Source organism: Octopus sinensis, unplaced genomic scaffold (genome assembly GCF_006345805.1).
Source record: "Octopus sinensis unplaced genomic scaffold, ASM634580v1 Contig18511, whole genome shotgun sequence".
In the NCBI taxonomy this organism is placed as follows: Eukaryota; Metazoa; Mollusca; class Cephalopoda; order Octopoda; family Octopodidae; genus Octopus; species Octopus sinensis.
This window is the reverse complement of record NW_021835901.1, coordinates 1-27,500: the sequence shown is the minus strand read 5'-3', so window position 1 is coordinate 27,500 and position 27,500 is coordinate 1. Positions and strand designations below refer to the sequence as shown.

The 27,500-nt window shown below is 35.6% G+C and overlaps 1 protein-coding gene across 5 annotated transcripts; it reads right to left on the bottom strand.

The window, feature by feature from the left end:
- Positions 1–2,912: 2,912 nt before the first annotated feature.
- On the bottom strand, positions 2,913–27,500 carry LOC115231439 (putative ankyrin repeat protein RF_0381). Of its 5 annotated transcripts, XM_029801460.2 has the most exons (15): positions 27,434–27,500; positions 23,218–23,303; positions 21,169–21,320; positions 19,584–19,740; positions 18,086–18,444; positions 15,083–15,119; positions 11,375–11,587; positions 8,951–9,126; positions 7,858–8,000; positions 6,958–7,008; positions 6,792–6,842; positions 6,626–6,676; positions 6,460–6,510; positions 4,100–4,171; positions 2,913–3,405 (listed from the first exon to the last, which is right to left on the bottom strand). In XM_029801460.2, exons 2-15 carry the CDS (start codon positions 23,299–23,301, stop codon positions 3,200–3,202), a joined length of 1,803 nt encoding a protein of 600 aa, XP_029657320.1. In that variant the 5' UTR covers positions 23,302–23,303; positions 27,434–27,500; the 3' UTR covers positions 2,913–3,199. The 5 variants fall into 5 exon arrangements, with proteins under 5 accessions (XP_029657320.1, XP_029657321.1, XP_036355978.1 ...); XM_029801461.2 differs by lacking the exon at positions 6,626–6,676; XM_036500085.1 differs by lacking the exons at positions 6,626–6,676; positions 6,792–6,842.

The window sequence follows — 27,500 nt, the reverse complement described above, 5'->3', positions numbered from 1 at the left end:
AGCTATCAGCCTTAAGAAGACCAACATCATGGGCCAGGCTACATCGGACATCCCAAACATACATATTGGAGACCACACATTACAAGAGGTGGAGAAGTTTACCTATCTGGGCTCTACCGTCACCTACAACCTATCCCTTGACGCTGAGCTCAATATACGCATTGGCAAGGCAGCTGCTGCGATGGCCCAACTCTCCAAACGGGCTTGGGACAACAATAAGCTGACTAAGACCACAAAAATGAAGATCTACCAGGCATGTGTACTCAGCACTCTACTGTATGGAAGCGAGACCTGGACGCTATACACACGCCAAGAGCGTCGCCTAAATATCTTTCACCTGCGCTGCCTCCGAAAAATCCTCCACATCAAATGGCAGAATCATATCCCCAACAAAGATGTCCTCAGGCAAGCAGGAATACCAAGCATGTTTGCACTCCTCACACAAAGACGTATGAGATGGCTTGGGCATGTTAGCCGTATGAAAGATGGCAGAATCCCCAAGGACATACTCTACGGAGAGCTTGCTAGGGGTACTAGGTCTGTGGGTAGACCGATCTTGCGTTACAAGGATGTTTGCAAAAGGGATATGAAGGCCTGCAACATCAACATTAGCGGTTGGGAGGCAGTCGCCGGCAACCGTGGAGAATGGCGACGTACAGTAAAAGAGGGTATACAGAGGAGTGACAGAAAGAGAGAGGAGAAATGGAAAGAAAGGAAGAGACATAAACAAGAGACCATGGCACTACAACCAGCCAGGAACAGTCTTCGCTACATTTGCAGTACCTGCCAGAGGGAGTGTTTGTCCAGGATAGGACTACACAGCCACAGCAAGAAATGTAACAGGAAATAAAATATAACAGCCGGACTAGACCTAGAAAAAAAAAATGCGCAACTCCATTGTCTCCCGAGACAGAAAGGATGCCAAACAAATATATATATATATATATATATATATATATATCCATCAATCATGTAAAATCAAGTATATATCTGTGTTTAAATGTAATATATAACAAGAAAAATTCAAATACATTTATATGAGGATTTGGTACAAGTAGTGAAGTTGACAACCAATCTAAGACTTTGCAAAAGATCATTCTGATGAAAGAGAGATGTAGGAAATAGTGACATTTCTGTCGAACAAAGTCTAGGTGCATTCAAAATCAACCTGACTTACAACCTTTGTCTTTAATTCTAAGTGATTTTGTATAGGCTGACCTTGCAAATAACTTCACAGACCCCGGTGAGGCTTGCAAATAGACCATTATTCCAACAAATAAAATATCACAATTTGTGAATGAATTCATGTTGACCAGGATCCCTGGCGAGGTAAAGATATACAGAAAGCTCAGATACAGTTGATAACGAAGCTCTGTACCTAATCAAATTCATCAACAAACTCCTACCATCAGGTTTTCAATGGACATATCCTCACCTCAAAGGCAAGAGGCTGCATTAGGTTTTCGAAGAATTTAGATGTTAAACAAGGCCATTGCAATGACACAGGCTACGTTATTATCTGCTTACACGATCTTATTATTGTGACTGAGGTTGCTTGTGGCCCTTCTGCAGGATCAGTGCTGGTAATCTCAAGGATTCCGCATGGGTCTCAATGACTGGAGTTCCCATTCACAGTTACCACATAAACAATTTCCTGTGGAACCAGTCTCTGCCTTGACATGCAGCAAGGCACAGGGACAGACATTTAAACCAAGCAGAATATAACTTCCAACGCAATTCTTCTCCCGTGGTCAGCTGTAAGTTTCCTTTTCTAGATTTTGGATGAAGGCTAATGTAAAAATATTGGCTGAGACAAATAGAAACTGTATATTGACTGACAATTGTGTCCACAAGGAGGTTCTACTTGAAAACAAAATGTGCATTTTAAGTAAGTTTCACAAAATGGAATTTACAACTTTCGTTTTTTGAAAAATTCCACAGGATATTTAAACTGTCTATATAACAATGGAAGTGTTTAGGGAGATGCTGGGACTTACAACAACAACAACAACAAATGAAATTTCAAAGTTTGTCTTTATTTCCACAGTTTATCTAGAACAATGAGTGAACCAAACCAGTAAAGGGGTCTACAGGTGGTAGAGAGATCTGATAGAATTAGTAACCAAATCCGGATCTTTACCTTTTGACTGGCAGATTTAGAAAATAATTTCTTGTAACTAAATTCTTTCAAACTTCATATTCTGGTAGAATGTGTCGTATAAAACATCTTTTACTCTTAGCGTTTTTAAGAAAAGTTTATATTTACGAAGTTATTTCGTGTTAAATTTGTCGTATTTCAGTAATTTCAACCAATCAATGATGTGTATTCAGCTGAATAAAATTACTGCTAACCCATGCTTGCATGCAAAGCGGACGTTAAAGGATGATGATGACGATGATGATGATGTTTGTCAACAACAACTATCGGCGGTGTATTTTTCATTTGTCACTGTTATTTATGACATCGTTCGTGCGTTTGTACTAGTTTTAGCTTTAAGGTTTTAAGGTTAGGGTTAAGGTTTTGGGGTTAGAGTTAAGGTTTTAGTGTTAGGGCTAGGGATTTAGTGTTAGGGATAGGGTTTTAGGGTTAGGGTTAAAAAAGTCTTTCCAAAAATAGTAGCTGAAAAACAGGAAAAAATAACTAAAACCAGTAGAAATGCACGAACGATTATAGCGGTGCCATGAAGTAAACACGTTGCAGATACACACGTTTTTCATACAAACATAACTGAGATGAAATATGTCATAAATAACAGTGACAAACAAAATATACACCTCCGGAAGTTGTTGTTAACAAACAACGGCAGTAATTTTATTCAGCTGAATACACATCATTGATTGGTTGAAATTACTGAAATACGACAAATTTAACACGGAATAACTTCGTAAATATAAACTTTTCTCAAAAATGCTAAGAGTAAAAAAAGTTTTATACGACACATTCTACCAGAATACGAAGTATGAAAGTATTCAGTTCCAAAAAATTATTTTCTAAATCTGCCGGTCAAAAGGTAAAGATCCCCAAACCCTACTCCATTCAGAACTTATCACCTTAAAGAAGGACACATTAAACAATGTGGTTCTACGTTCTCTATACTTAGGAAAAAGACAGGATGCTCCTGGATGGAAGGCATTTGATAATAGGTCTGTGGTGAAGATAGACTTGCGACTAAGCAACAGCAACAATTTGCAAAGAAATTCAATTGAATTCTGATGATAAATATTCGTGTGCCTCATAACATTCAGTTCTTACAAGAGCTTTTTTTAATATTTGAAGTCTACGTTTCGCTGGGTCATTACTTCGAAACCATTTGAGCAGCATCTGGAAGCCTTGTTCCATAGTGTTACCAGTATGGTCATGCTTGATGGTTTCCAGGTCATTTTGTTGAATTCCTAATTCCCTTCCTGCAAAAGAAATGAGAATTAATTGCAACAGCATTAATGATAATATAAAATCTGTATTAATTACGACAAAGAAATTATGTGAATAGAAGAATGAGAAATACTTAAGAAACAGGGACATTAGAAGACATTGTTATCTATCTCTAAAGATGTTGATAAAAATACCAAACAATTTGAAATAAAGGCTGGAGAAGGAGAAGAATTTAAAAAAAAATTCATTGAAAATTACACATGAGAAAATGTCTGGTGAACAACTGGCAGAAGAAGTGTTTGATAGTATGGTCCTCTTCCCCCAAGAGAAAGAGTGATGGCACATCTGGGACCCTTTCCTCTTAATTCTGCCAGATTAAGGCCGATATCTGCCGAAATAAACATCAACAACAACACCCTACCAGTAAACTTACTAAAAGTGTAAACAAGCAAAAACATTGTCATTAATTCACCTGTTTATTCTTAAACAACAATATTTTGGGGTCCCCTTTTACAAACGATAGTATTAACTCTACTGGACCTTCTAATTTATACATTTTACAACCGTGCTGACGTCCGTAGATATTTTATGAAATTTCAGTGATAGCTTTACTTTATAGCTAAACTTTCAATTGGAAATTAGGAACGGAACCTGTTCTCAGTCATTCAAACAAACAAAAGTTTAGCTGAAAGCAAAATTTATAGAAATTGGGTATTTTATACTCACCAAGTACCATCCATTTACCTCCCAACTTTTGGGACACCCTATGAAGATGCTTCTCCTCTACCATTATAGAATCTGAAATAAATATTTCCAAATTTTACACTTCATAGCATAATTTCCCGTTTCTGTTAATGGTTTATATTTTATTATTGTAAGACATTCCTATCATAAATGGACAACTTCTGACCACTATAGGTTCGGTTGGCACTTTTATACTGCCTACAGTGGTCCTATATAATGGCTCAATATTTAGGTCCATAACAAAATAGACTGACCTTCCTAAGCCTCCTTTTTCTATTAAGACATCCTACTTAATCTAACAATGTTGCAATCATCTTATTTAATGATCACATGTTAACACCTTTTATCTTTCTTCTCTCTTATATCCATGCTAAACCTATGACATGGCATTGTCCCCTCACCACTGGACTTCACTTAATCAACATTCCCCTCATCTTTTGCTTAATTCTGATGTCAACCAAGCTGGTCATCAACGACCTTGACACAAACTCATGTCACACCTGTTATCTTTGTCAAACGTTGCTGCTTTTAATCTTTAATTTTAAACTATGCAACTCACAGTTCACCAGAATTTCATCTGATTCAGGAAATATTTAAGGACTCCTTAATGAAATGCTTTTCTTTCCTGATGAGCAATGATTAGTTCTACACAGGTGAAACAGAAAGTGATAGCAAGTATCCTAAAACACTGTATACTTGCACAAAACATCTTTAACAACATTCAAATATACACAGATTTTCGCAAAGGAAAAACATCTGAAATGGTACAAAAGAAGTGATATTTAAGAATATATTATCAAGATGGTGATATAGATCAAACTTCAAGCACCAAATCTTGTTTTTGCCCAGAAGTTTTGACTTGGCAAATGCTTATTGCCCATCCTCGGTTTCCGCAATGACATCAATGCCTCTACTCTTATCGGACAATGAGATCGTCTACCACAGTCCAAAACATTTTACAAGTTACTCTTTAACCTTTCACATCGTTTCTCCTGCTATTTTGAACTTCACTTGCTTCTGTTGACCTTTCACAAATGTCAGAATGCATTCATTATTTGTTTCAAACAGCATTCTTGAGCAATTAATTAGTCCATCCAATCTATCTAGGACTGATTGCATATACTTTGGATCTCTTGTTAGCATTTTTATGTCATCCATGAATGTCTTCTTAGGTGATTTTGCCTGAGTAATTTCTTCTCATAAATCTGCCGATCCCCATAACAAGCACAAACCAAGTGATTGATAGTGTGCAACCTACAGCTATTCCAGTTTCAATGTTGGACACATGAAAATCTTTCTAGTACTTGTGCCACATTAAAATGTACTCAGGACTCTTTATGAAGTGGTTGGTGTGGGGGGGGGGGCATCCCACTATAGAAAAGGTGGAATGTTTAAGGGAGATGTGTTTCTCAAGCAGTCAAGGGGGACAGTAACTCTGAATAAGAACTGACTTGGACAGTGATCACCCATCCATTACATGGAAGCAAGGAGAGCAGACTATAAATGATGAGGACAATAACATCGATTGTATTGTATCTTGCAGCCAATGTCTGCCTTAAGGAGAGAGCGAGAGAGAGAGAGAGAGTGCGAGAGAGAGAGAGAGAGCAATTGTCTCAGCAGCAGACCAAAGCTTCTTACTTGGACAAAGACATCGTTTTAATGGATGTAATGATAGATTTACTAACAGTGAAAAAAAAGACAGGGTGATCACACTTGTAAGCTTTCAACTTAACCATCTTGTTCAACAAGAACATCAACAACAATAATCAGTAAACTTATTGAAAATGTACAACAAACAAACACTGTCATTAACTCACCTGTTTACCATTAAACAACAAAATGTTTTTCTTCCTTCATTCAAAACACAATATTAACTCTATTGTTTTGTTTTTTTTCTAATTTAACCATTTTAGCAACAGGGCCAACACTGCTGGACATTTTATTAAATTTCTGTAATATCAATATTTTAAATATAATTCATGTTGTTACACGACTGGAAACTAGAGGCTGCTACTTGTAGATGCTGAGAGAGAGAGGGGGGGAGGGAGACAACAATGAGATGAGAGAAAAGTGAATGTGTCTCATTAAGGGTAGAGAACCGCTTCGGGGTTTATATTTCATCTTTTGTATTTTTTCCTTATCGTGAAAGACATTTTTCCTGTGTCTCATAAAACCCCTTTATTGGATATTCTTGCATTTTTAGGTAGAGAATAGATTACTTTTATTGCTAACCATTCGAAAGAAATGTAACAATGGAACCTGTTCTCAGTCATTCACACAAATAATACATCTCAGGTGAAGGTAAAATTTATAGAAATCAATTACAGTTATTTTATACTCACCAAAATATTCTACCATCGTCTTGACTACTTTCTCTTCAGACTTTGGAAACACTGAAATAAGAATTGGAAATTAAGAATGGAACCTGTTCTCAGTCATTCACACAAATAATATATTTCAGGTGAAGGTAAAATTTATAGAAATCAATTACAGTTATTTTATACTCACCAAAAGATTCTACAACCGTCTTGACTGATTTTTCTCTACAACTTGGACACTCTGAAATAAGAATTGGAAATTAAGAATGGAACCTGTTCTCAGTCATTCACACAAATAATACATCTCAGGTGAAGGTAAAATTTATAGAAATCAATTACAGTTATTTTATACTCACCAAAAGATTCTGCAACCGTCTTGACTGTTTTTTCTCTACACCTTGGACACTCTGAAATAAGAATTGGAAATTAAGAATGGAACCTGTTCTCAGTCATTCACACAAATAATACATCTCAGGTGAAGGTAAAATTTATAGAAATCAATTACAGTTATTTTATACTCACCAACAGACTCTACAACCGCCTGGACTGCTTTCTCTTCAAACTTTGGACACACTGAAATAAGCATTTCAGAGTTTTATACTTCATAGTAAAATTTCTTTGTCTCTTTTAATAATCTATATTCCATTATTGTAAGGCATTCATATCATCAATAGTCAATTGGTGACCACTATGCTTTCGGTCAACACTTTCTAAGCTGTTACTATATAATAGTTCAATATTTACAACAAGAACAAAATGGGTAAGCCTTTCTAAATCTCATCGTTCTCTTAAGACATCCTATATACTAATCTAACAATTCTGAAATTCTCTCACTTAGTTATCACTTCATAACATTCTTTTTCTCTTAGTTTTGTTGCTTCTTTCTTATGTCTTTGCTGGACAAGTTTAACACAAAATTTCACATTGGTTATTTGTTCCTGCCCATTAGAAAATTGCAGACTACAGCCTACAAATGACCACAAAAGCACAAATTTCACAACTTTTGAAGTAAACGCAGTGGTGTCACCCAGCACACTGCCTCATGAAAGTCATTGCTAGCTCTCACTGTGTGCTGAACGGTGTGCTGCCATCTGTTGGCATGCTACAGAACTAGTCCGTGAACTTTCTGATACCACCTTGGAGCAATGACCAGGCTTCATGTTCGAATTAAAACGAATCAACTCAAAAGTAAAGCCAAAAGGTGAAAGAGTCAGAAAACAATGTCTCTTTTAGCATTAATCACATCTAAAAACTAACGAGTGTGAGTATAAAATGTCTAAAAGGATGGCAAACATTATAACAAGTGTTAATAATATATAGTTACAAACAAGGAGTTGCATGTCTCCACTACAATATGAAGTGCATTATTCCATACCAGAAAGTTAATGAGACAACAGACAGATCAAGAAAGAATGTTCTTACCAAATCCACTTTTGCTGTGTATGTGTTGTCGACATATGGGGCATTGCTTAAATGTCATTTGAGAACAGCAATTCTGACAAATAACAGTATGTTGACATGGATGGAGTGTGACAGTAGCCTTTTTCTCTTGACACCACCGACACCTGTGGAACAAAATATTAACACATCCCATCATTAACATTCATTTATAATAAAATATTTCGTTGTGGACATGTTTAGAGTACAGAATATTAAGGGGCACAACAGTAACCAGCAAGAGTACATCGTAAATTCTTCTGTAAACAATTACATACAAGCAGATTTGTGTGCATACAAGTGTCACATTAGCATACACATACAAGGGTGGGCTGAAAATATTATAGGCTGACTAAGGAGGAATTATCATACAGTAATTAAACTTGGCACGCATTAAATTCAACCTTTACTGATGCGAATTGCATTTTTTCTTTCCAGATAAACCCACATAGGAATCAGAATTGAGGGCTTGCAAAAGTGGCACTAGAGACATTTTGTGAAAATGGATAAAATTTGTCACCATGGTGTTATCAGATATCTGCAGAAAAAGGGGTTAGCCCCCACAAGGTCATTCATGCTGACACGGTTGCTACATTAGGGGATGATGCTCCAGCTTTATCAACTCTGCAAATATGGGCAACTGAATTCAAGAGAGGTAGGAAAAGTCTTGAAGATGACCCAAGGTCTGGACGTCCTGCCACAGCCACCACCCAAGAAAACATTGACCATGTTCACCACACAGTAATGGACGGCAGACATTTAAAAATTAATCAAGATAACTAATGCTGTAGGAAACTCTCCCGTGAATAAGTTGAGAACATTCTGCATAACGAACTTGGCATGTCGAAGGTTTCAGCTCAGTGGGTGCCACGACTTTTGATGCCTGATCAAAAGTAACCAGGCTGATACCAGGTAACAAAACAGGTTTCCCTTCTAACATTGAACAAAGCCCTGAGAATTAATTATATACGATATGTATGTTTGACGGAATAATACATTGGGAGAATTCAAACTAAATAAACATATAAACATGATTATATACAAAAGAGAAAATGTCCTGGTTTATCTGAGTACTTACAGTGATCGTAAAAATGTTTGTAAATTTTCTTTTAAAAGTTGATTTTTTATGTAGTCCAATGGGGTCATATTCTTATTATTACGATGGTATAAGCTGGCTCCTTGGTTGGCAAGATAACTCAAAACTACAATTCCAGAGAGCCTTCTATCCTCGTCCAGTGGGAGCTCTTTGCAGCACTGCAAATGATGAAATATAAAACGATGAGTAGAATATTACACAAATATATATTGTAGATAAACAAATCATGTCAAATGTAGGAAATATAATGGAACAAGTATCACAAATAACAGAACACAACAAACCAACAAGAACCTATCTTTACAACTGGCTTGATAAAGCCAACTGGCCATAACAAAAGAAATACTTATGGAAGAGTATTGTATATATAAATATAACACAACAACATAACAACAAACAATGGCAAGCTACATTTTGTTACACAAAGGCCATTCTAATTACCATGGGGGTCGTCTGGTGGTCTGTGGTCACTCAAGATTTTCTGTAATTCCTTGTGGAGATTTTAACTGGTCGCAACAAGAAGTATTTCTTTAACAACATATATACTCCTACTTGAATTTGTTTACCATCTGCAAAACTGCCATCAAAACTCAGATTTTTGACATCTTCAGATCTGCATCTATGAAAGTAGTCACTCATATTTTCCTACTAGTAATTTCGATAATCCAAATATTGATTGGGAAACGATTCACTGGTCACTAAGTGCAACTCATTTCCATAACAACAAACAATGAACAGAGAACACCAAGAACATAATAATTTCTTCAGACACAGCAACAAAACCAACACCAGACAGACATATCCAAGCATATCAATAATGTTTCCAAAATTTATAAAGAAACATTTTTGGCTGATGAAGTGAAGTAAAGATTGGTGTGGTGGTTGAGGCAACACACCAACACATTATAGTCAAGAAATTGTTGAAACTGTTAGTCTGATAGACAATTCCTATAATAATGGGTCGTTGACTGCTAGAGTAACTTCTTCTCACCAAAGAAGACATTACAACAATACATAGGTGACCATCAACTGTCTGAAATACAGCCACACATCTGTAGTGACCGTTACATATTAGGGAATCAAAGAGTTGCTTAAATTCTGCAACAACAGACAATAAACACCATCAGATCTAGCAGTGGATAGATGCTGAGGTCTTTCAAACAAACAAACATACATTAAATGAGGAAGCGGTGGAGAGTAAAACTTCTGTAAATAATAATAATAATAATAATCATAAGCTTAGAACAACAAAAGTAGCTTAAAATCAACACAAAAAACTAGAAAAATAAAAACATAGGCGTAGGAGTCACTGTGTGGTAAGTAGCTTGTTTACCAACCACATGGTTCCGGGTTCAGTCCCACTGCGTGGCATCTTGGGCAAGTGTCTTCTGCTATAGCCCCGGGCCGACCAATGCCTTGTGAGTGGATTTGGTAGACGGAAACTGAAAGAAGCCTGTCGTATATATGTATATATATATACATATATATATATATATATATATATATATATATATATATATATATATATATATATATATATATATATATATATATATGTATGTGTGTATGTTTGTGTGTCTGTGTTTGTCCCCCTAGCATTGCTTGACAACCGATGGTGGTGTGTTTACGTCCCCGTCACTTAGCGGTTCGGCAAAAGAGACCGATAGAATAAGTACTGGGCTTACAAAGAATAAGTCCTGGGGTCGATTTGCTCGACTAAAGGCGGTGCTCCAATATGGCCACAGTCAAATGACTGAAACAAGTAAAAGAGTAAAAAGGGTAAAAAAGAGTAACACTATGAAAATATAGCTCTCGAATCTAATGGCGAGGTGTGATAGAGAGCTGTTTCAGAGAACATTCTTCATAGAATGTTCTGGATTATGTCAGCCTAACCCTAACCAGCATTATAAAGGTTTATCATCTTTCATCTCACAAAGAACTCTACTCTACCCTGCATCTCTGTCATTGGTCACCTCTCCTTTATATGTGATGGCAGTGTTTATATGACCAATATCCAAGATGGGTTACCTTCTTTACAGTGGAGTGGCCACGTTTTTGAAGTTGAAAGGAGATGGAATATTGTTAGTTACATAATACAACTAGTGCTATCAGGAGAAACTGAATTATTTAATACTAAAGGAAGAGAAGTGGATGGGAGTGAAAGAAAATAGCAAACAATGTCTGCCTGTTTCTCTATTTCTCTCTCTCACACATACACACATCCTCCTCATCATCATTTTACATTCGTTTTCTATGCTGGCATGGGTTGGATAGTTTGGCAGAAGCTGGGCAGCTGCAGAGCTGCTCAGGCACCAATTGCCAGTTTTGGCATAGTCTCTGCGGTTGCATGCCCTTCCTAATGCCAACCACACACACATATATTCACAAACAATTTTTAAAACTTACCTCATCTAAAATGGGAATGGGTTCCACCTCAGAATGGAATATCTCTTTCCTTATTATGGAAAGGTGCAAACAATTATTGCCATCATTGTCGATGGCATTCATGTTTGCACCGTGCGTGATAATGTCATGGATTATTCCGAGGTGGGCTGCAGACACGGCTTCCAGTAAGGGTGTTCTTTTACGATTGTTCTCAGTATCCAGTTTCACTGAATCCTTTGTGGAAGTAAAAATAGAAATTGAAAATGTACATGAAAATTAGGGTGGATGTGTCATTGTTGTCTTCTACTGGGTACTTGATCAACCTGATCATGTACATTTGATGTTTGTTAGTGAGGACAACCTTCTGTACGGTCTCTCTATATCATGCTATGGATATGTGTTAGGAACATGATAAATCTATTAAGGGGTCTTAAACAGATTGTTTCAGCCTAATCTATATTTATCTCTCACTATAGAAAATTTTAGGGGAGCAGAACAAGAGTGAACATATAATTAGCAGATCAAAACTAGTAAAGAAGAATTATGATGTTGCTATATTAATAAGGGGTTCATAAAACAGGTGAGTTGGTTAGTGTCCACATCCTTAACATTCCTGTACATACACACACACATACATGAATGTTATGGAGGTGAGATACACACACACATACATACATGTATATATATATATATATATATATATATATATACATATATATATCTATACATATATATATATATACTATATATATACATATATATATATATATACATATATATATATTATATACATATAATATATATATATATATATATATAATATATATATATATATATATACATATATATATATATACATACATATATATATATATATTATATATATATACATAATATATATATATCTATATATATATATACAATATATATATATATACATATTATATATATATATACATATATATATATAATATATATATTATATATATATATATATATAATATACATATATATATATATACATATATATATATATATATATATAATATATATATATATAGATATATATATATATATTATATATATATACATATATATATATTATATATATATATACATATATATATGTATGTATATATATACATATTATATATATATACATATATATATATATATATATATATATACATATATATATATATATATATATATATATATATATACATTATATATATATATTATATATATACATACATATATATATATATATATATATATATATATATATATATATATACATTATATATATATATATATATAAATTGAATTAGAGATAAAACCAATATTAGGCAAATCAAACAGTGAAAAACATAAACCAAAACATAGAAATAAAAATAATTAATATAATATACAAAATATATAAAATACAAAATTTAAAATTTAAATTATTTAAATTTAAAGTTAAAAATTAAAATAATTTATTTATTTTTATAAATTTATATATATATATATTTTATTTTTATTTTTATTTTTTATATATTTATTTATTTATTTATTTAATAATTTTCTTTTTAAATATATATATACAGGGGTGGCTGTGTGGTAAGGAGCTTGCTTACCAACCACATGGTTCCAGGTTCAGTCTCACTGTGTGGCACCTTGGGCAAGTGTCTTCTACTATAGCCTCAGGCTGACCAAAGCCTTGTGAGTTTATTTGGTAGACGGAAACTGAAAGAAGCCCGTCGTATATGTATATATATGTGTGTGAGAGTGTATGTTTGTGTGTCTGTGTTTGTCCCCACCAACATTGCTTGGCAATCGATGCTGGTGTGTTTACGTCCCCATAATTCGGCAAAAGCTACTGATAGAATAAGAACTAGGCTTACAAAGAATAAGTCCTGGGGTTGATTATATGTTGTGGTGCGAATCATGACAACCCCTGCGGGAACAGACTTGACTGGCTACCTATAAATAGCAGAGGTGTGATAGACCAGAGAGAGTAGGTGTTAATTGCAGGTATTCGTAAGGTGTTCTTTTCATAGTTTCTTGTAATACTGTTTGTCGGTTCGTGTATAGCTCGCAGAGTGTTTAATGGACAGTTGTTGTTACTCAGCTCCGGAATATGCTTTCTTGTTACTACAAGGTTATTGTGTAAACAGTATCGTCATAACAATTGGCGATACACTACATACATACATGCATGCATGCATACATACATACATACATACATACATACATACATACATACATACATACATACATACATGCATGCATGCATACATACATACATACATACATACATACATGCATGCATGCATGCATGCATGCATACATACATACATACATACATACATACATACATACATACATGCATGCATACATACACACACATACATACATACATACATACATACATACATACATGCATGCATACATACACACACATACATACATACATACATACATACATACATGCATGCATACATACATACACCACATACATACATACATACATACATACATACATACATACATATATACATACATACATACATACATACATACATACATACACACACACACACACATACATACATACATACATACATACACACACACACACACACACATACATACATACATACATACATACATGCATACATACATACATACATACATACATACATATATACATACACACACACACACACACATACATACGTACATACATACACACACACATACATACATACATACATACATACATACATACCCACACACACACACATACATACATACATACATACATACATACATGGTGGCTGCCCCCTCGTTATCGAGTATGGCCATTGCACGAAGCTTAATCAATGTTGTTATCGTGCAATGCCTTTGCAAGGAGATTTTTTTAAAGTGAGGAAAGGCTGTGCACTGAGTCAATCCCACTCACTAAGCAACAGCAGCCATAATCCGAAAAGAAGAAAAAGTCAACATCATCGGTAACCACTGAGCCGCAGGTTTTATGTCAGCGTTATCCCAGTTACCTGAGTTACCTTCTCCTAGAAGGATGCCCTAACAAAGGCTAGGAGTCCTTCACTCTCAATGATTTAACCGCGCAATCGGGTATTCAGATTATTTCTATGTCCCCACGCATGATACAGCCTTAAGACATTTATTGGATGGCCGTTGACTCTCAAGAGTTCCCCCACCCTTTGACGGGTTTTGTTTTTCATCCCACAGGGTGTCCAATAAACACCCTCCTCACCAAGCAAGCTTGGTGGGGTTGCCGGTTTAGTCGTCGACGACCCGACCATGCAACAGGTTGTACTGGGTTACATGTTACCAGTAGCCCTAGAAAGTGACCTGACATACATACATACATACATACATACATACATACATACATACATACATACATACATACATACATACATACATCATGATGATAATATATATAATCTGATATATATGTGTTGAATTTATAATGACCTTGTTTTGTCTGACCATTGAAGATAGTACTGTCAGCAGTGGTGGTCAGTTGGACTGTCACCACCACTACTACTATCATCATTGTTATCACCAACATAATTATTCTTCACAGACCCAAGACCTGCTGTTTAAAGGCTGCTGCAGTGAAGTTGATTAAACCTACCCCCAGAATTTCACTGGTATTTTGATGATATTAATATTGAATATTAAAGACAGGATATAATTATGTATTTGTTAACTAACCTGGGCCAGCATTGCAGCCACCACATTATGGTGTTGCCTGAAAGTTATAGAAAGAGGAAAGGAAATAAATAATTATAATTAGATTAATTAAAACAAATGTAATTAGGTCATTATAACCAAATTACATCAATAATTACATACACACAAATACATATTATACATATGTGACTATACATGTATATATATTGGAAGATCACGGTTTCGATTCCCAGACCGGGCGTTGTGTGTGTTTATTGAGTGAAAACACCTAAAACTCTACGATGCTCCGGCAGGGGGTGGTGGTGACCCCTGTTGTATTCTTTATAGGGCGGCGAGCTGGCAGAAACGTTAGCACGCCGGGCGAAATGTGTAGCCGTATTACGTCTGCCGTTACGTTCTGAGTTCATGTTCCGCCGAGGTCGACTTTGCCTTTCATCCTTTCGGGGTCGATAAATTAATTAAGTACCAGTTACGCACTGGGATCGATGTAATCGACTTAATCCGTTTGTCTGTCCTTGTTTGTCCCCTCTGTTTTTGGCCCCTTGGGGGTAGTAAAAAATATATATATATATATGTATATATATACATACATAAATATATGAGTGAAGGAATAGTGTAGATAAAATCTGGGCTACGTATGTTTCAAAGCAAGCGGAACATCGAAACTGGTAACTATCCAGGTGAGGTGTATACCACTGGCTACTCTTCAGACCAAGCGTATCTTCATTAAAAGAAGTTTACACTGTCAATAGGAGAGGCACAGGTTAACATACAGAAGATTCAATAAGGAAAAAATCAACAACCTGGAGCCCTAATAAACCCGTTTTGTTCCTTAAAGTTTTTTTTAAAATTTTCTATGGATTGGTTGAAGCTCACCTTCCTACCCATCAATCCTTGGATCCTACATTTATATAGCGGTACATCATTTGTACGATGTGGAGAATATACCGCCAACTTTGCCCAAACGACCTTAACATTAGCTTCAAGGTTCATCCAACACTGGGACCACGGGCCATACGTCCCCTGCCCAATTCAAGATCACAACATACATGTACACTGCAACATAATTTCTTTTCCTCAACAGGCCCTGCCCTATTTAACATTGTCCCGAGGGAGATCAAAGAGGAAAAGGATCCCATCAACTTTAAACGGAGTCTGGATAGATTCCTTCAAAGAATACCAGATAAGCCACCCATAATTGGATACAACTCACCCAACAAGAACTCACTACTTGAACAAAAATTGACTTAAACAAAACTTGACTTAAACAAGATTTGAATAATCCTGTCAGGTGGTGCTATTAAGTTAGACATGGCCTGGACCAATCTTTGGTTGAAACATATCTAAGTTATCTAAGTTATATATGAGGTGGGGACCCAAAAGCACCCGGAATTTTGCAATATTATTTTATTTGCTTAGTTTTACGTATTAACACTTTTATCACCTTCAAAATATCCCCCCATTTGAAACAATGCATTAATCCAGACGCGTTTTCCTCTATTCAAAGCAGTGCTGGAACACTGGCAAAGTGATGCCTCTCGAAGCATCAATCGTATTTTTCTTCATCTCTTCCACACCTGCAAATTCTGTAGCACCAGATTTTGTCACTATTGATGACCTTCGATAAAAGATAGCGACTGACTTCCAGCTGTTTTTTCAGTTCACGAAATGCATTCAACCATGAATGCTTTTGATCTTCTGTGAGCAAGTGAAGCATAAATTTTGCTGCAACACTTTTCATTTGCAATTCCTCGCTCAATATTCGTTGACAGGAGCTCGAAGACTCACCAGTCATATCAACAAGTTTGGTCAATTGTTCGGTGAATGTCTTCCAAAATCAGTTCATGAATTTTCATGATGTTTTCATTCGTTCGGGAGCTTGATGGCTGCCCTGAATAAGGTTGGACCTCAAGTGACAAGTGACCATTCGAAAAGCAAGAAAACCACTTGTGATCTTGTGTTTTGCTCGTGGCATCATGGCAGTGTCCTCGTAAACTGTTTGAAGCATAACAACTGTTTCGGCTGCAGTTTTCTCCAGCAGAAAACAGAATTTCATGGAAGCAAGCTGATCCTTCATTTCAGCCATTGCAAAACTCGAACAGGGGAGAAGCCCTGCAAAACAAAGATGCACCATATGGTAACAGCACCATCCTAGAAGATGCCACTTGGCAGGCTTATGCCTGAGTATCGCATCAAGTGGCTTCTAGGAGCAGAAGCCTGAACTTCAATGGCCTTGCCCCACACAGAAACGTTTTCGGTTACTTTTGGGTACCCCTCTCGTATATTCAATATACTCTCTACATTATAGACCAACGATATATATATACACACCTGAGTAAACACAGCAATCTATTTATAGTATGATGAACACCTATTATATAGACATGAGATTTAGGATGGGGAGAAGCGATAATGTGGATTATAAGGACCCCAGTATATGACTGGTATTGTATTTTATCAGCCTAGCAAAGATGGAAGGACAAGGTGACCTCAGCAGGATTTGAACTCTGAACATAAAGGGTGGTAAATAAACACCACAAGGTATTCCATCCAACAGTAATCAGACACAAGTAAAGGAGAAAAGAGGGAGGACAATTTATTAAATGAACCCCTGGATATTACTGGTACAGATTTTCACATCAGGATTTGAACTTGGAACATAAACAGATCAAAGTAAGGGTATGATTCTGCATTTAGCCCAGGACCAGAGGAAAGAGGAAAATTACAAGAGAGAGGGGGTGAGGTGTTTTACATGGAATGGAAAGAAGAAGGGAGATGATTTGAACCTGTAACGTTGAGATAATGAAGGATGAGATGAAGTAAAGAATCTAGCCAGGTAGCAACAACAACAACAATAATTATGATGACTAATTAATGAAGTTAGATTACAGTGTCATTAGAGTGTGAGAGAGAGGGAGTTGAAGTATGATGACCCATGGTGGGATTATGACATGAATGACTTAAAACAAGAAAACAAACATTAAAGAAACAGATTTGGATAATCCAAATCCATTGGGGACTTACTTTTGAACTGCCAGATGGAGAGGAGTGTCACCAGCTTTGTCCACTTTATTGGCATCGATGCCATTTTGTTGTAGGAGAAGTGTAGCTGTGTCTGTGTGTCCATACCGACAGGCATGATGTAGAGGTGTACAACCAGATTGGGTCACAGCACAGATACCAGTGCCTTTCTGTTGTAGGAGAAGTTTTACAATGTCTATGTGTCCAAGGAATGAGGCCAGATGCAGAGGTGTGTCACCTGAATTGGTCACAGCACAGATGTCTGTGCCATTGTGTTCAAGGAGAAGTTTTACAATCTTCGTTTGCCCGTTCTGAGAAGCAAGATGGAGCGGTGTCTTACTATCCTTATTTTTCTTGTTAACCTAAAAAGGATAAACAGTAAAGACATAAAAGATGGTGTTTATTGGGGGAAGAAGGAAAAAAATGAAAAATGTCAGAAAAAAAGAATCAGATAAATTTAAACAGGTGGAATGAAGGTGGGGGGAAATAAATAGGTGAGATTTATAATGTATCTATACACACAGACACACACACATGTGTGTTTGCATATACTCTTACTCTTTTACTTGTTTCAGTCATTTGACAGCGGCCATGCTGGAGCACCGCCTTTAATCGAGCAACTCGACCCCGGGACTTATTCTTTTGTAAGCCCAGTACTTATTCTATCGGTCTCTTTTTGCCGGACCGCTAAGTTTACCCTAAGTGACGGGGACATAAACAAACCAGCTTCGGTTGTCAAGCAATGCTAGGGGGACAAACACAGACACACAAACATACACGCACATATATATATACACACACACATACATACACAATAGGTGTCTTTCAGTTTCCGTCTACCAAATCCACTCACAAGGCATTGGTCGGCCCGAGGCTATAGTAGAAGACACTTGCCCAAGGTGCCACGCAGTGGGACTGAACCCGGACCCATGTGGTTGATAAACATACTACTTACCACACAGCCACTCCTGCGCAATAATAATATTAGGGATTAAATCCAAACTTACAGGGAAGAATTAGATTTAGGATTAAATCAGGTTTCACAGTATAAATATAGATTAAATTTGAGATAAAACCCCTATTAGGCAAATCAAACAGTGAAAAACATAAACCAAAACATAAAAATAAATATGATTAATATAAAATATATAAAATATAAAATTTTAAATTAAATTATTTAAATTTAAAATTTTTAATTTATATTTATAAATTTTTACATTTTTTAAATTTTAAATTAATAGATTTTTAAATTATTAAATTAAATTTTTTTTAATAAATATATATAACTATGAAAAAGTATTGAAAAGTTTAATATAAGGTAATAAGTAAAACCACTACGTACGTTTCATGGCCATAACCTAATTCGAATTACAATAATTTAAATTCAATTAAAAATTCGAATTACAGTTATAGTCAATCTTCAGGTTAATGATAATAGTTAAATAAACAAGCAAATATATTTAAACAATATTTATATATATATATATATATATTCGCTAACCTGTAAATTGTTGTTTCCTTTGATATTTAACAGGACTTTGACTACATCTTCATCTTTGTTCCACACAGCCCGATGTAGAGGTGTGTCGCCCTGTGAGTTCTGCTCATTAACATTTGCTCTCCTGGAGACTAAGAAGGCCACAGCCTCAGTTTGACGGCTGAAAGGGAAAAAAAGGACATTCACTTAATAATTACGTTAAATATACACTCGTGTTCCATCAAATGCATAAAAACCCATGTATACTACAGCCTCGTCTGTGTGTGTGTGTGTATACATACATATATATATATATATATATATATTATATATATATATATATATATATATATATATATATATATATATGTGTGTATACATACATATATATATATATATATATATTTACATATATATATATATTTGAGTAGTTGAATGAATTATCTTATTAAGGATAATTCGAAAGATAACCGATACCTGGGTAGCAAATTCACATCAGAAAGAACACGGTTGAAGTTACGTCCCTAGGGCATCGACTACGTGCTTTCGTGCGGAAATTTGTATGTTTATTTAAAAAATATAAGTTTATGAAAGAATGGAGTTGAACGACTTGTTAACAAATTTCCTTTATTTTCGAAATATATGTTTCGAGAATTAGGAATATGCAGCCTTCGAAACATATGTCGAGAATAAAGGATATTTGTTAAGTCGTTCAACTCCATTCTTTCATAAACTTATATTTTTAATATATATATATTTATATATATATATATATATATATATATATATTATATATATATATATATATATATATATATAAACATCCATATATATATATATATATATATAGGTGATAAATAAGAATATATGCATACATACAAACATATATGTACGTACCTACATCTACATGTATATATACATGCATATATAAATAATTATACGTGAGTACAGGACATCACAATAAGACGTAGAAACGGAAAAAACAAAAAAACAAAAAACAAGAAAACGAAAAACGAAAAACAAGAAAACGCAAAAACAATTACAGGACGAGCTACACAAGGACAAAACCCCCGTCATCAGCTGTCGCTAGTGGAGTCAAGCATGTTTCGAAGGCGACCTTATGAAGCACAATTCAAAATACAATACATCTAAAAATGTGTTGAGTAAGTTATAGATGGAGGTGAGAAATAATTTCTGTAAGAAATTTACAGATTATTTACTGCCAAAACAAGCTTGAGAATCTTTCTTCATGTTTTGGATCTCAAATAACATTTTCTTTGGAGAAAAATTGATCGATCTCTCCAAAATCAATATCAAGAAAGGACACTGAATCACACAGCGTCAATCTTAAGAACTGTTGGATCTCAAAGAATATCTCCAAAACAAAAAGAATCTGTTATGACAAGAAATGATGACAAAGATTTTTGTGATTCAATGAAGAGGATTCATGGAGAAAATGAGAAAAAGATGTTATTTGGTTACTACTATCATGCTGTTATCGTGTCACACTGCCACTATTATGGTATCTTTGGATATTCAAATAGTCTGGAATTGCAAAAAATTTTGAAACAAAAGCAGATCTGAAGATTTTAGTTAATTCAAGCCTTACTTATCCACAGCATAATGCAATGCTGTCCTCTTGTCTTTGTCTCCGATGTTGAGATCAGCGCCAGATTCTGTCAATAAGGTTATTAAACTTATGCTGCCTCGTTCACAGGCAGCCATGAGTAATGTAAGGCCATTTGAAGTTGTTTCTTTAACCTGAAGAGAAGAAAGAGAAGACGTGAAATATATTAAAAGAGAGAGAGAGATAGAGAGAGGAGAGAGAGGGGGGAGAGAGAAGAGGAAAGATAGAGTAAAGAAGATGCAGGAGTGAAAAAAAGGAATATGAAAGAGAAATAAAGATATACACACACACATGCACATGCACGCAGACACATACACACACCAGTATGCCTACATACTCGCACATGCACACACACACACACCAGTACAAATGCACACACACACACACACACACATCATGTTATATATATATAAGAGCACACACACACACACATACAAGTATGTGCGTGTCTAATTATATATTTGTAAATATGTATTTGTGTATGTATATATATATGTGAGTGTGTGTGTGCATACACATACACACATGCACACACACATATATATATATACTTATTATCGTATATTAAACTTTTTAATACTTTTTGATTGTTATATATTTAAATTTTTTTTTAATCTAAAAGTTTATTAATTTAAATTTTTAAAATATTTAAAAAATATTTAAATTTAAAAATATAAATTAATAATTTTAAATTTAAATAAATTAAATGATATGAATTTTAAATTTTATATCTTATATATTTTGTATATTATATTTATTTTTATTTTTATGCTTTGGCTTATGTTTTTCACTGTTTGATTTGCCTAATAGTGGTTTTAATTCTAATTAATTTGATATATATCATCATCGTTCGTTTAGCGTCAGCTTTCCATGTTAGCATGGGTTGGACGGTTCAACTGGGGTCTGGGAAGCCAGAAGGCTGCACCAGGCCCAGTCTGGTCTGGAAAATGTTTCTACGGCGGGATGCCCTTCCTAACACCAACCATTCCGTGAGTGTAGTGGGTGCTTTTTACGTGCCACTGGCACAGGTGCCAGACGAGGCTGGCAAACGGCCGCGATCGGAGGGTGCTTTGTACGTGCCACCGGCACGGGGGCCAGGCGAGGCTGGCATGTATTTATATACATGTATCCTCATTCTATATGATGATCCACATGCTTGGCTATTCTAGAAATATCCCTAATTTTTAATATTCTCACAGGTCAGATTAATTTACCTTTGGGTCCTAGTCTTGACATGGGTGACTACTTACCACAGCACCACCCCACAATAAGTGAAAATTTGATGCACTTTAGTTTCTGATCCAAACTCAACTACACATTGAGTTTCATATATTTGTACCACCACAGCCGCCTTGGCTCCCTGGTCCTTATAAAATTTTCCACAATCCCTACCAAAGGGTAGCACTACTCTCTTAGAGAAACCCTGTTTTATAATTCTTGCTGATAGTGTCCTATCTGCTGACTACCAGCCAGTCATTCTAACTTCCAATATTTCAATTATGAAGTAAAAAGTCATAAACAACCATCATCTTTGTCCCTTTGGGTATCTTTCTCTATTCAATGAGCCCCAGTACAGTTCCATAAAGCTGGTTCAAGCAGGGGTCTGATTCCTACGTGACTCCCCAGTGTTTTGGTTATGTTTGACAACTTCTGCAAAAGAAATGGTGTAGCCCTTGACGTCGGTAAAACCTTTAACTGTGTATGGCAAGAGAATTTCTTGACAAAGTCACCATTTATCTATAGGATCCATCTGTCCCCCATCTCTTGGAATGAATATTTCCTGCCAGAATACTCCATTGCAGTGTGTGAGGATGGGTTTCTCTCTCACTCACATTCCATCAATTCTGGCATACCTCATTGTCTGGTTGAATATTTATAAAAAGTGACAATGATGAGGATTAGAGGAAAGAGGTAAAGAAAGAAATGAAATATTATGGACAAATATATCTGGTTATTTAGGAATATTTAATATTGTGTATAAAATAATAAACAAACATTCAACATTGAAGAAGCAATATAAAGTAAACTTACTTTATCAGGATTTTCTTTGATAAGCCGTTCAACATCTTCAAAGTCTCCATTCTGAATCTTGCTTATAATCTTATTTACATCCATGTCTTTTGAATAAAAAGGTAAGTAAGATAGTTTTTAAAAACTTATAAAATGAGGTAAAGAGCAATTTAAAGAAGACTGTGTTTCTCAAATCTCCCATGAAATGACATAAATATTAAAAACTTCAGCTTATCTCAAGAATTATTTAGAGTTGAATGTTCTTCTTGACACTAATAAACCTAACAACAGTCATTGTGTTGCATCTTTTGGTTTTGCTACATTGCTCTGCTCACCACAGTCTCATTGGTCACACATGCATGCACACACCCCCACACCCACACCCACCCACCCACACACGCGCGCACGCACGCACACACACACACACAAGTGCACACATCCACACACACACACACGCGCGCACAATAAACGGTTCATACACACGTCTATATAAGCACAAGAAAAAACAGGGCTAAAGGCAAAATACAGGAACGTGTAAAAAAGCAATGAGTAAAACACGTCTATATACGCACACACAAACGTCTATATACACCCGTATCTGCACACATCCACACACACACATATGCGCGCACAATAAACGGTTCATACACACGTCTATATAAGCACAAGAAAAAACAGGGCTTAAAGGCAAAATACATGAAAATGTGTAAAAAAGCAATGAGTAAAACACGTCTATATACGCACACACAAACGTCTATATACACCCGTATCTGCACACATCCACACACAATACACATGCGCGCACAATAAACGGTTCATACACACGTCTATATACGCACAAGAAAAAACAGGGCTAAAGGCAAAATACAGGAAAATGTGTAAAAAAGCAATGAGTAAAACACGTCTATATACGCACACACAAACGTCTATATACACCCGTATCTGCACACATCCACACACACACACATGCGCGCACAATAAACGGTTCATACACACGTCTATATACGCACAAGAAAAAACAGGGCTAAAGGCAAAATACAGGAACATGTGTAAAAAAGCAATGAGTAAAACACGTCTATATACGCACATCACAAACGTCTATATACACCGTATCTCTGCACACATCCACACACACACATATGCGCGCACACTAAACCGTTTCATAACACATCTAATATACGCACAAGAAAAAACAGGGCTTAAGGCAAAATACATGAAATTGTGTAAAAAAGCAATGAGTAAAACACGTCTATATAACGCACACACAAAACTTATATACACCCGTATCTGCACACATCCACACACACATACATGCGCGCACAATAAACGGTTCATACACACGTCTATATACCACAAGAAAAAACAGGGCTAAAGGCAAAATACAGGAAAATGTGTAAAAAAGCAATGAGTAAAATACGTATATAAACGCATACACAAACGTCTATATACACCCTATCTGCACACATCCACACACACACACATGCGCGCACAATAAATGGTTCATACACACGTCTATATACGCACAAGAAAAAACAGGGCTAAAGGCAAAATACAGGAAAATGTGTAAAAAAGCAATGAGTGAAACACGTCTATATACGCACACACAAACGTCTATATACACCCGTATCTGCACACATCCACACACACACACACACATGCGCGCACAATAAACGGTTCATACACACGTCTATATACGCACATACTCGCATGCACGCACACACACACGTCTATATACGCACATACTCGCATGCACGCACACACACACGTCTATATACGCACATACCCGCACACATCCACACGCACGCACAAAAGATTCCATGTACACGTCTATATACGCACAGGGAAAATGCAGGGTGGAAGGTAGAATAGAGAAATAATATGTGTAAAAAATATATGAGCAATAAGCCTATAAAATAATATCTCTATAAATATGTAAAAAATATATATAGCTATATATACATAACATATAATCTATATATATATAAAGCTGAAGTTGTCTGTGCGTGAGGCAGGTTTGGTAGCCTTCAACTAACACTATCTCCTCGGAGACCCTACGGAGCAAGTTGACCAAAATTGAGAGTATGATAGAAGAAGGCTTGCTCTTCCTTTCGTAGAAGAAAAGATTCAAATCGGACCATGTTAACACCAAAAATTATTTACATCAAAAAGGTGATTTTTTTATCGTTATATATAAAGGTGAAGTTGTCTGTGTATGGCAGGTTTGGTAGCCTTCAAATAACACTATCTCCTCGGAGACCCTGCCGCGCAAGTTGACCAAAATTGAGAGTATGATAGAAGAAGGCTTGCTCTTCCTTTCGTAGAAGAAAAGATTCAAATCGGACCATGTTAACACCAAAAATTATTTACATCAAAAAGGTGGTTTTTTTATCGTTATATAAAAGGTGAAGTTGGTTGTGTGTGTATGACAGTTTGGTAGCCTTCAAACTAAACACAGGCTCTGAGACCCTGTGGCGCAAGTTGATCATGTTTTTTGAGAGTATGATAGAAGAAGGCTTGCTCTTCCTTCCGTAGAAGAAAAAATTCAAATCGGACCATGTTAACACCAAAAATTTTTCACATCAAAAAGGTGCTTTTTTTCTATGAAAATCCCTATTTTTTACGATGTTTTTTACTGTTGTATCGCCATTTTTTGGTGTATTTCAACCAGAAAAATGTTCACTTAAAGAGAATAACAAGCTACATAATGCAAAATTTTTACTTTTCAAAAATTCTAATTCTAAAGGGTCGATACAAACCCGAGCAACGCCGGGCGATACTGCTAGTATATATATAAAGCTGAAGTTGTCTGTGTATGGCAGGTTTGGTAGCCTTCAACTAACACTATCTCCTCGGAGACCCTACGGAGCAAGTTGACCAAAATTGAGAGTATGATAGAAGAAGGCTTGCACTCTTCTTTCGTAGAAGAAAAGATTCAATCGACCATGTTAACACCAAATTATTTACATCAAAAAGTGATTTTTTTATCGTTATATATAAAGGTGAAGTTGTCTGTGTATGGCAGGTTTGGTAGCCTTCAAATAACATCTCCTCGGAGACCCTGCGCGCAAGTTGACCAAAATTGAGAGTAGATAGAAGAAGGCTTGCTCTTCTTTCGTAGAAGAAGATTCAAATCGGACCATGTTAACACCAAAAATTATTTACATCAAAAAGGTGTTTTTTTTATCTTTATATAAAGGTGAAGTTGTCTGTGTATGACAGGTTTGGTAGCCTTCAAACTAACACTAGCTCCTCTGAGACCCTGTGGCGCAAGTTGATCATGTTTTTTGAGAGTATGATAGAAGAAGGCTTGCTCTTCCTTCCGTAGAAGAAAAAATTCAAATCGGACCATGTTAACACCAAAAATTTTTCACATCAAAAAGGTGCTTTTTTTCTATGAAAATCCCTATTTTTTACGATTTTTTTTACTGTTGTATCGCCTTTTTTGGTGTATTTCAACCAGATAAACCAGAAATGTGTCACTTAAAGAGATAACAAGCTACATAATGCAAATTTTTATTTTCAAAAATTCCAATTCTAAAGGGTCGATACAAACCCGAGCAACGCCGGGCGATACTGCTAGTATATATATAAAGCTGAAGTTGTCTGAGTATGGCAGGTTTGGTAGCCTTCAACTAACACTATCTCCTCCGAGACCCTGTGGCGCAAGTTGACTAAAATTGAGAGTATGATAGGAGAAGGCTTGCTCTTCATTCCGTAGAAGAAAATATTCAAATCACCAAATGCCACATATCAGAGGAAGTTCTCAATAATGACAGTGTGCCCCAGCATGTCCGCAGCTTTGAGTAGTAAAAGATAAAATATTATATATATTATATATCTATATAATGTATTGAATAGATAAATGAATTCTCTTTTTACGGATAATTCAAATGCTAACCGAAACCGGGTAGCAAAATCACAAGAAAACGCACGGTTGAAGTTACGACCATTGGGCATAAAAACCGTGCCTTAATGCGGAAATTTGAAGTTTTATATATTTAGTGTAGGAAGAAATGGAGCTGAACGAAGATTTAACAAAATCCCTTATATTATTTTCTACATATTTTTCGAAGGCTGCAATTAGGACTTTGCAGCCTTCGAAACATATGTAGAAAAATAATAAAGGAATTTTGTTAAATCTTCGTTCAGCTCCATTTCTTCCTACACTAAATATATATATATATATTATATATATATATATATGACAAGATTTAAGACAAGAAAATTTTTTCCTTACCTTGAATCAGAAGTTTTCAGTTGGATAAGTTTGAGTTTTAAGGTTTTTTCACCTGAGTAAGTTTGTT

Coding starts and splice junctions, on each gene's coding strand:
- LOC115231439 (XM_029801460.2), bottom strand. CDS start 23,301: ATGGATGTAAATAAGATTATAAGCAAGATTCAGAATGGAGACTTTGAA. Junction 6,511..6,625: donor GACGGTTGTAGAATCTTTTG/GTGAGTATAAAA, acceptor TTCTTATTTCAG/TGTTTCCAAAGTCTGAAGAG. Junction 3,406..4,099: donor AGGTAAATGGATGGTACTTG/GTGAGTATAAAA, acceptor TTTCTTTTGCAG/GAAGGGAATTAGGAATTCAA.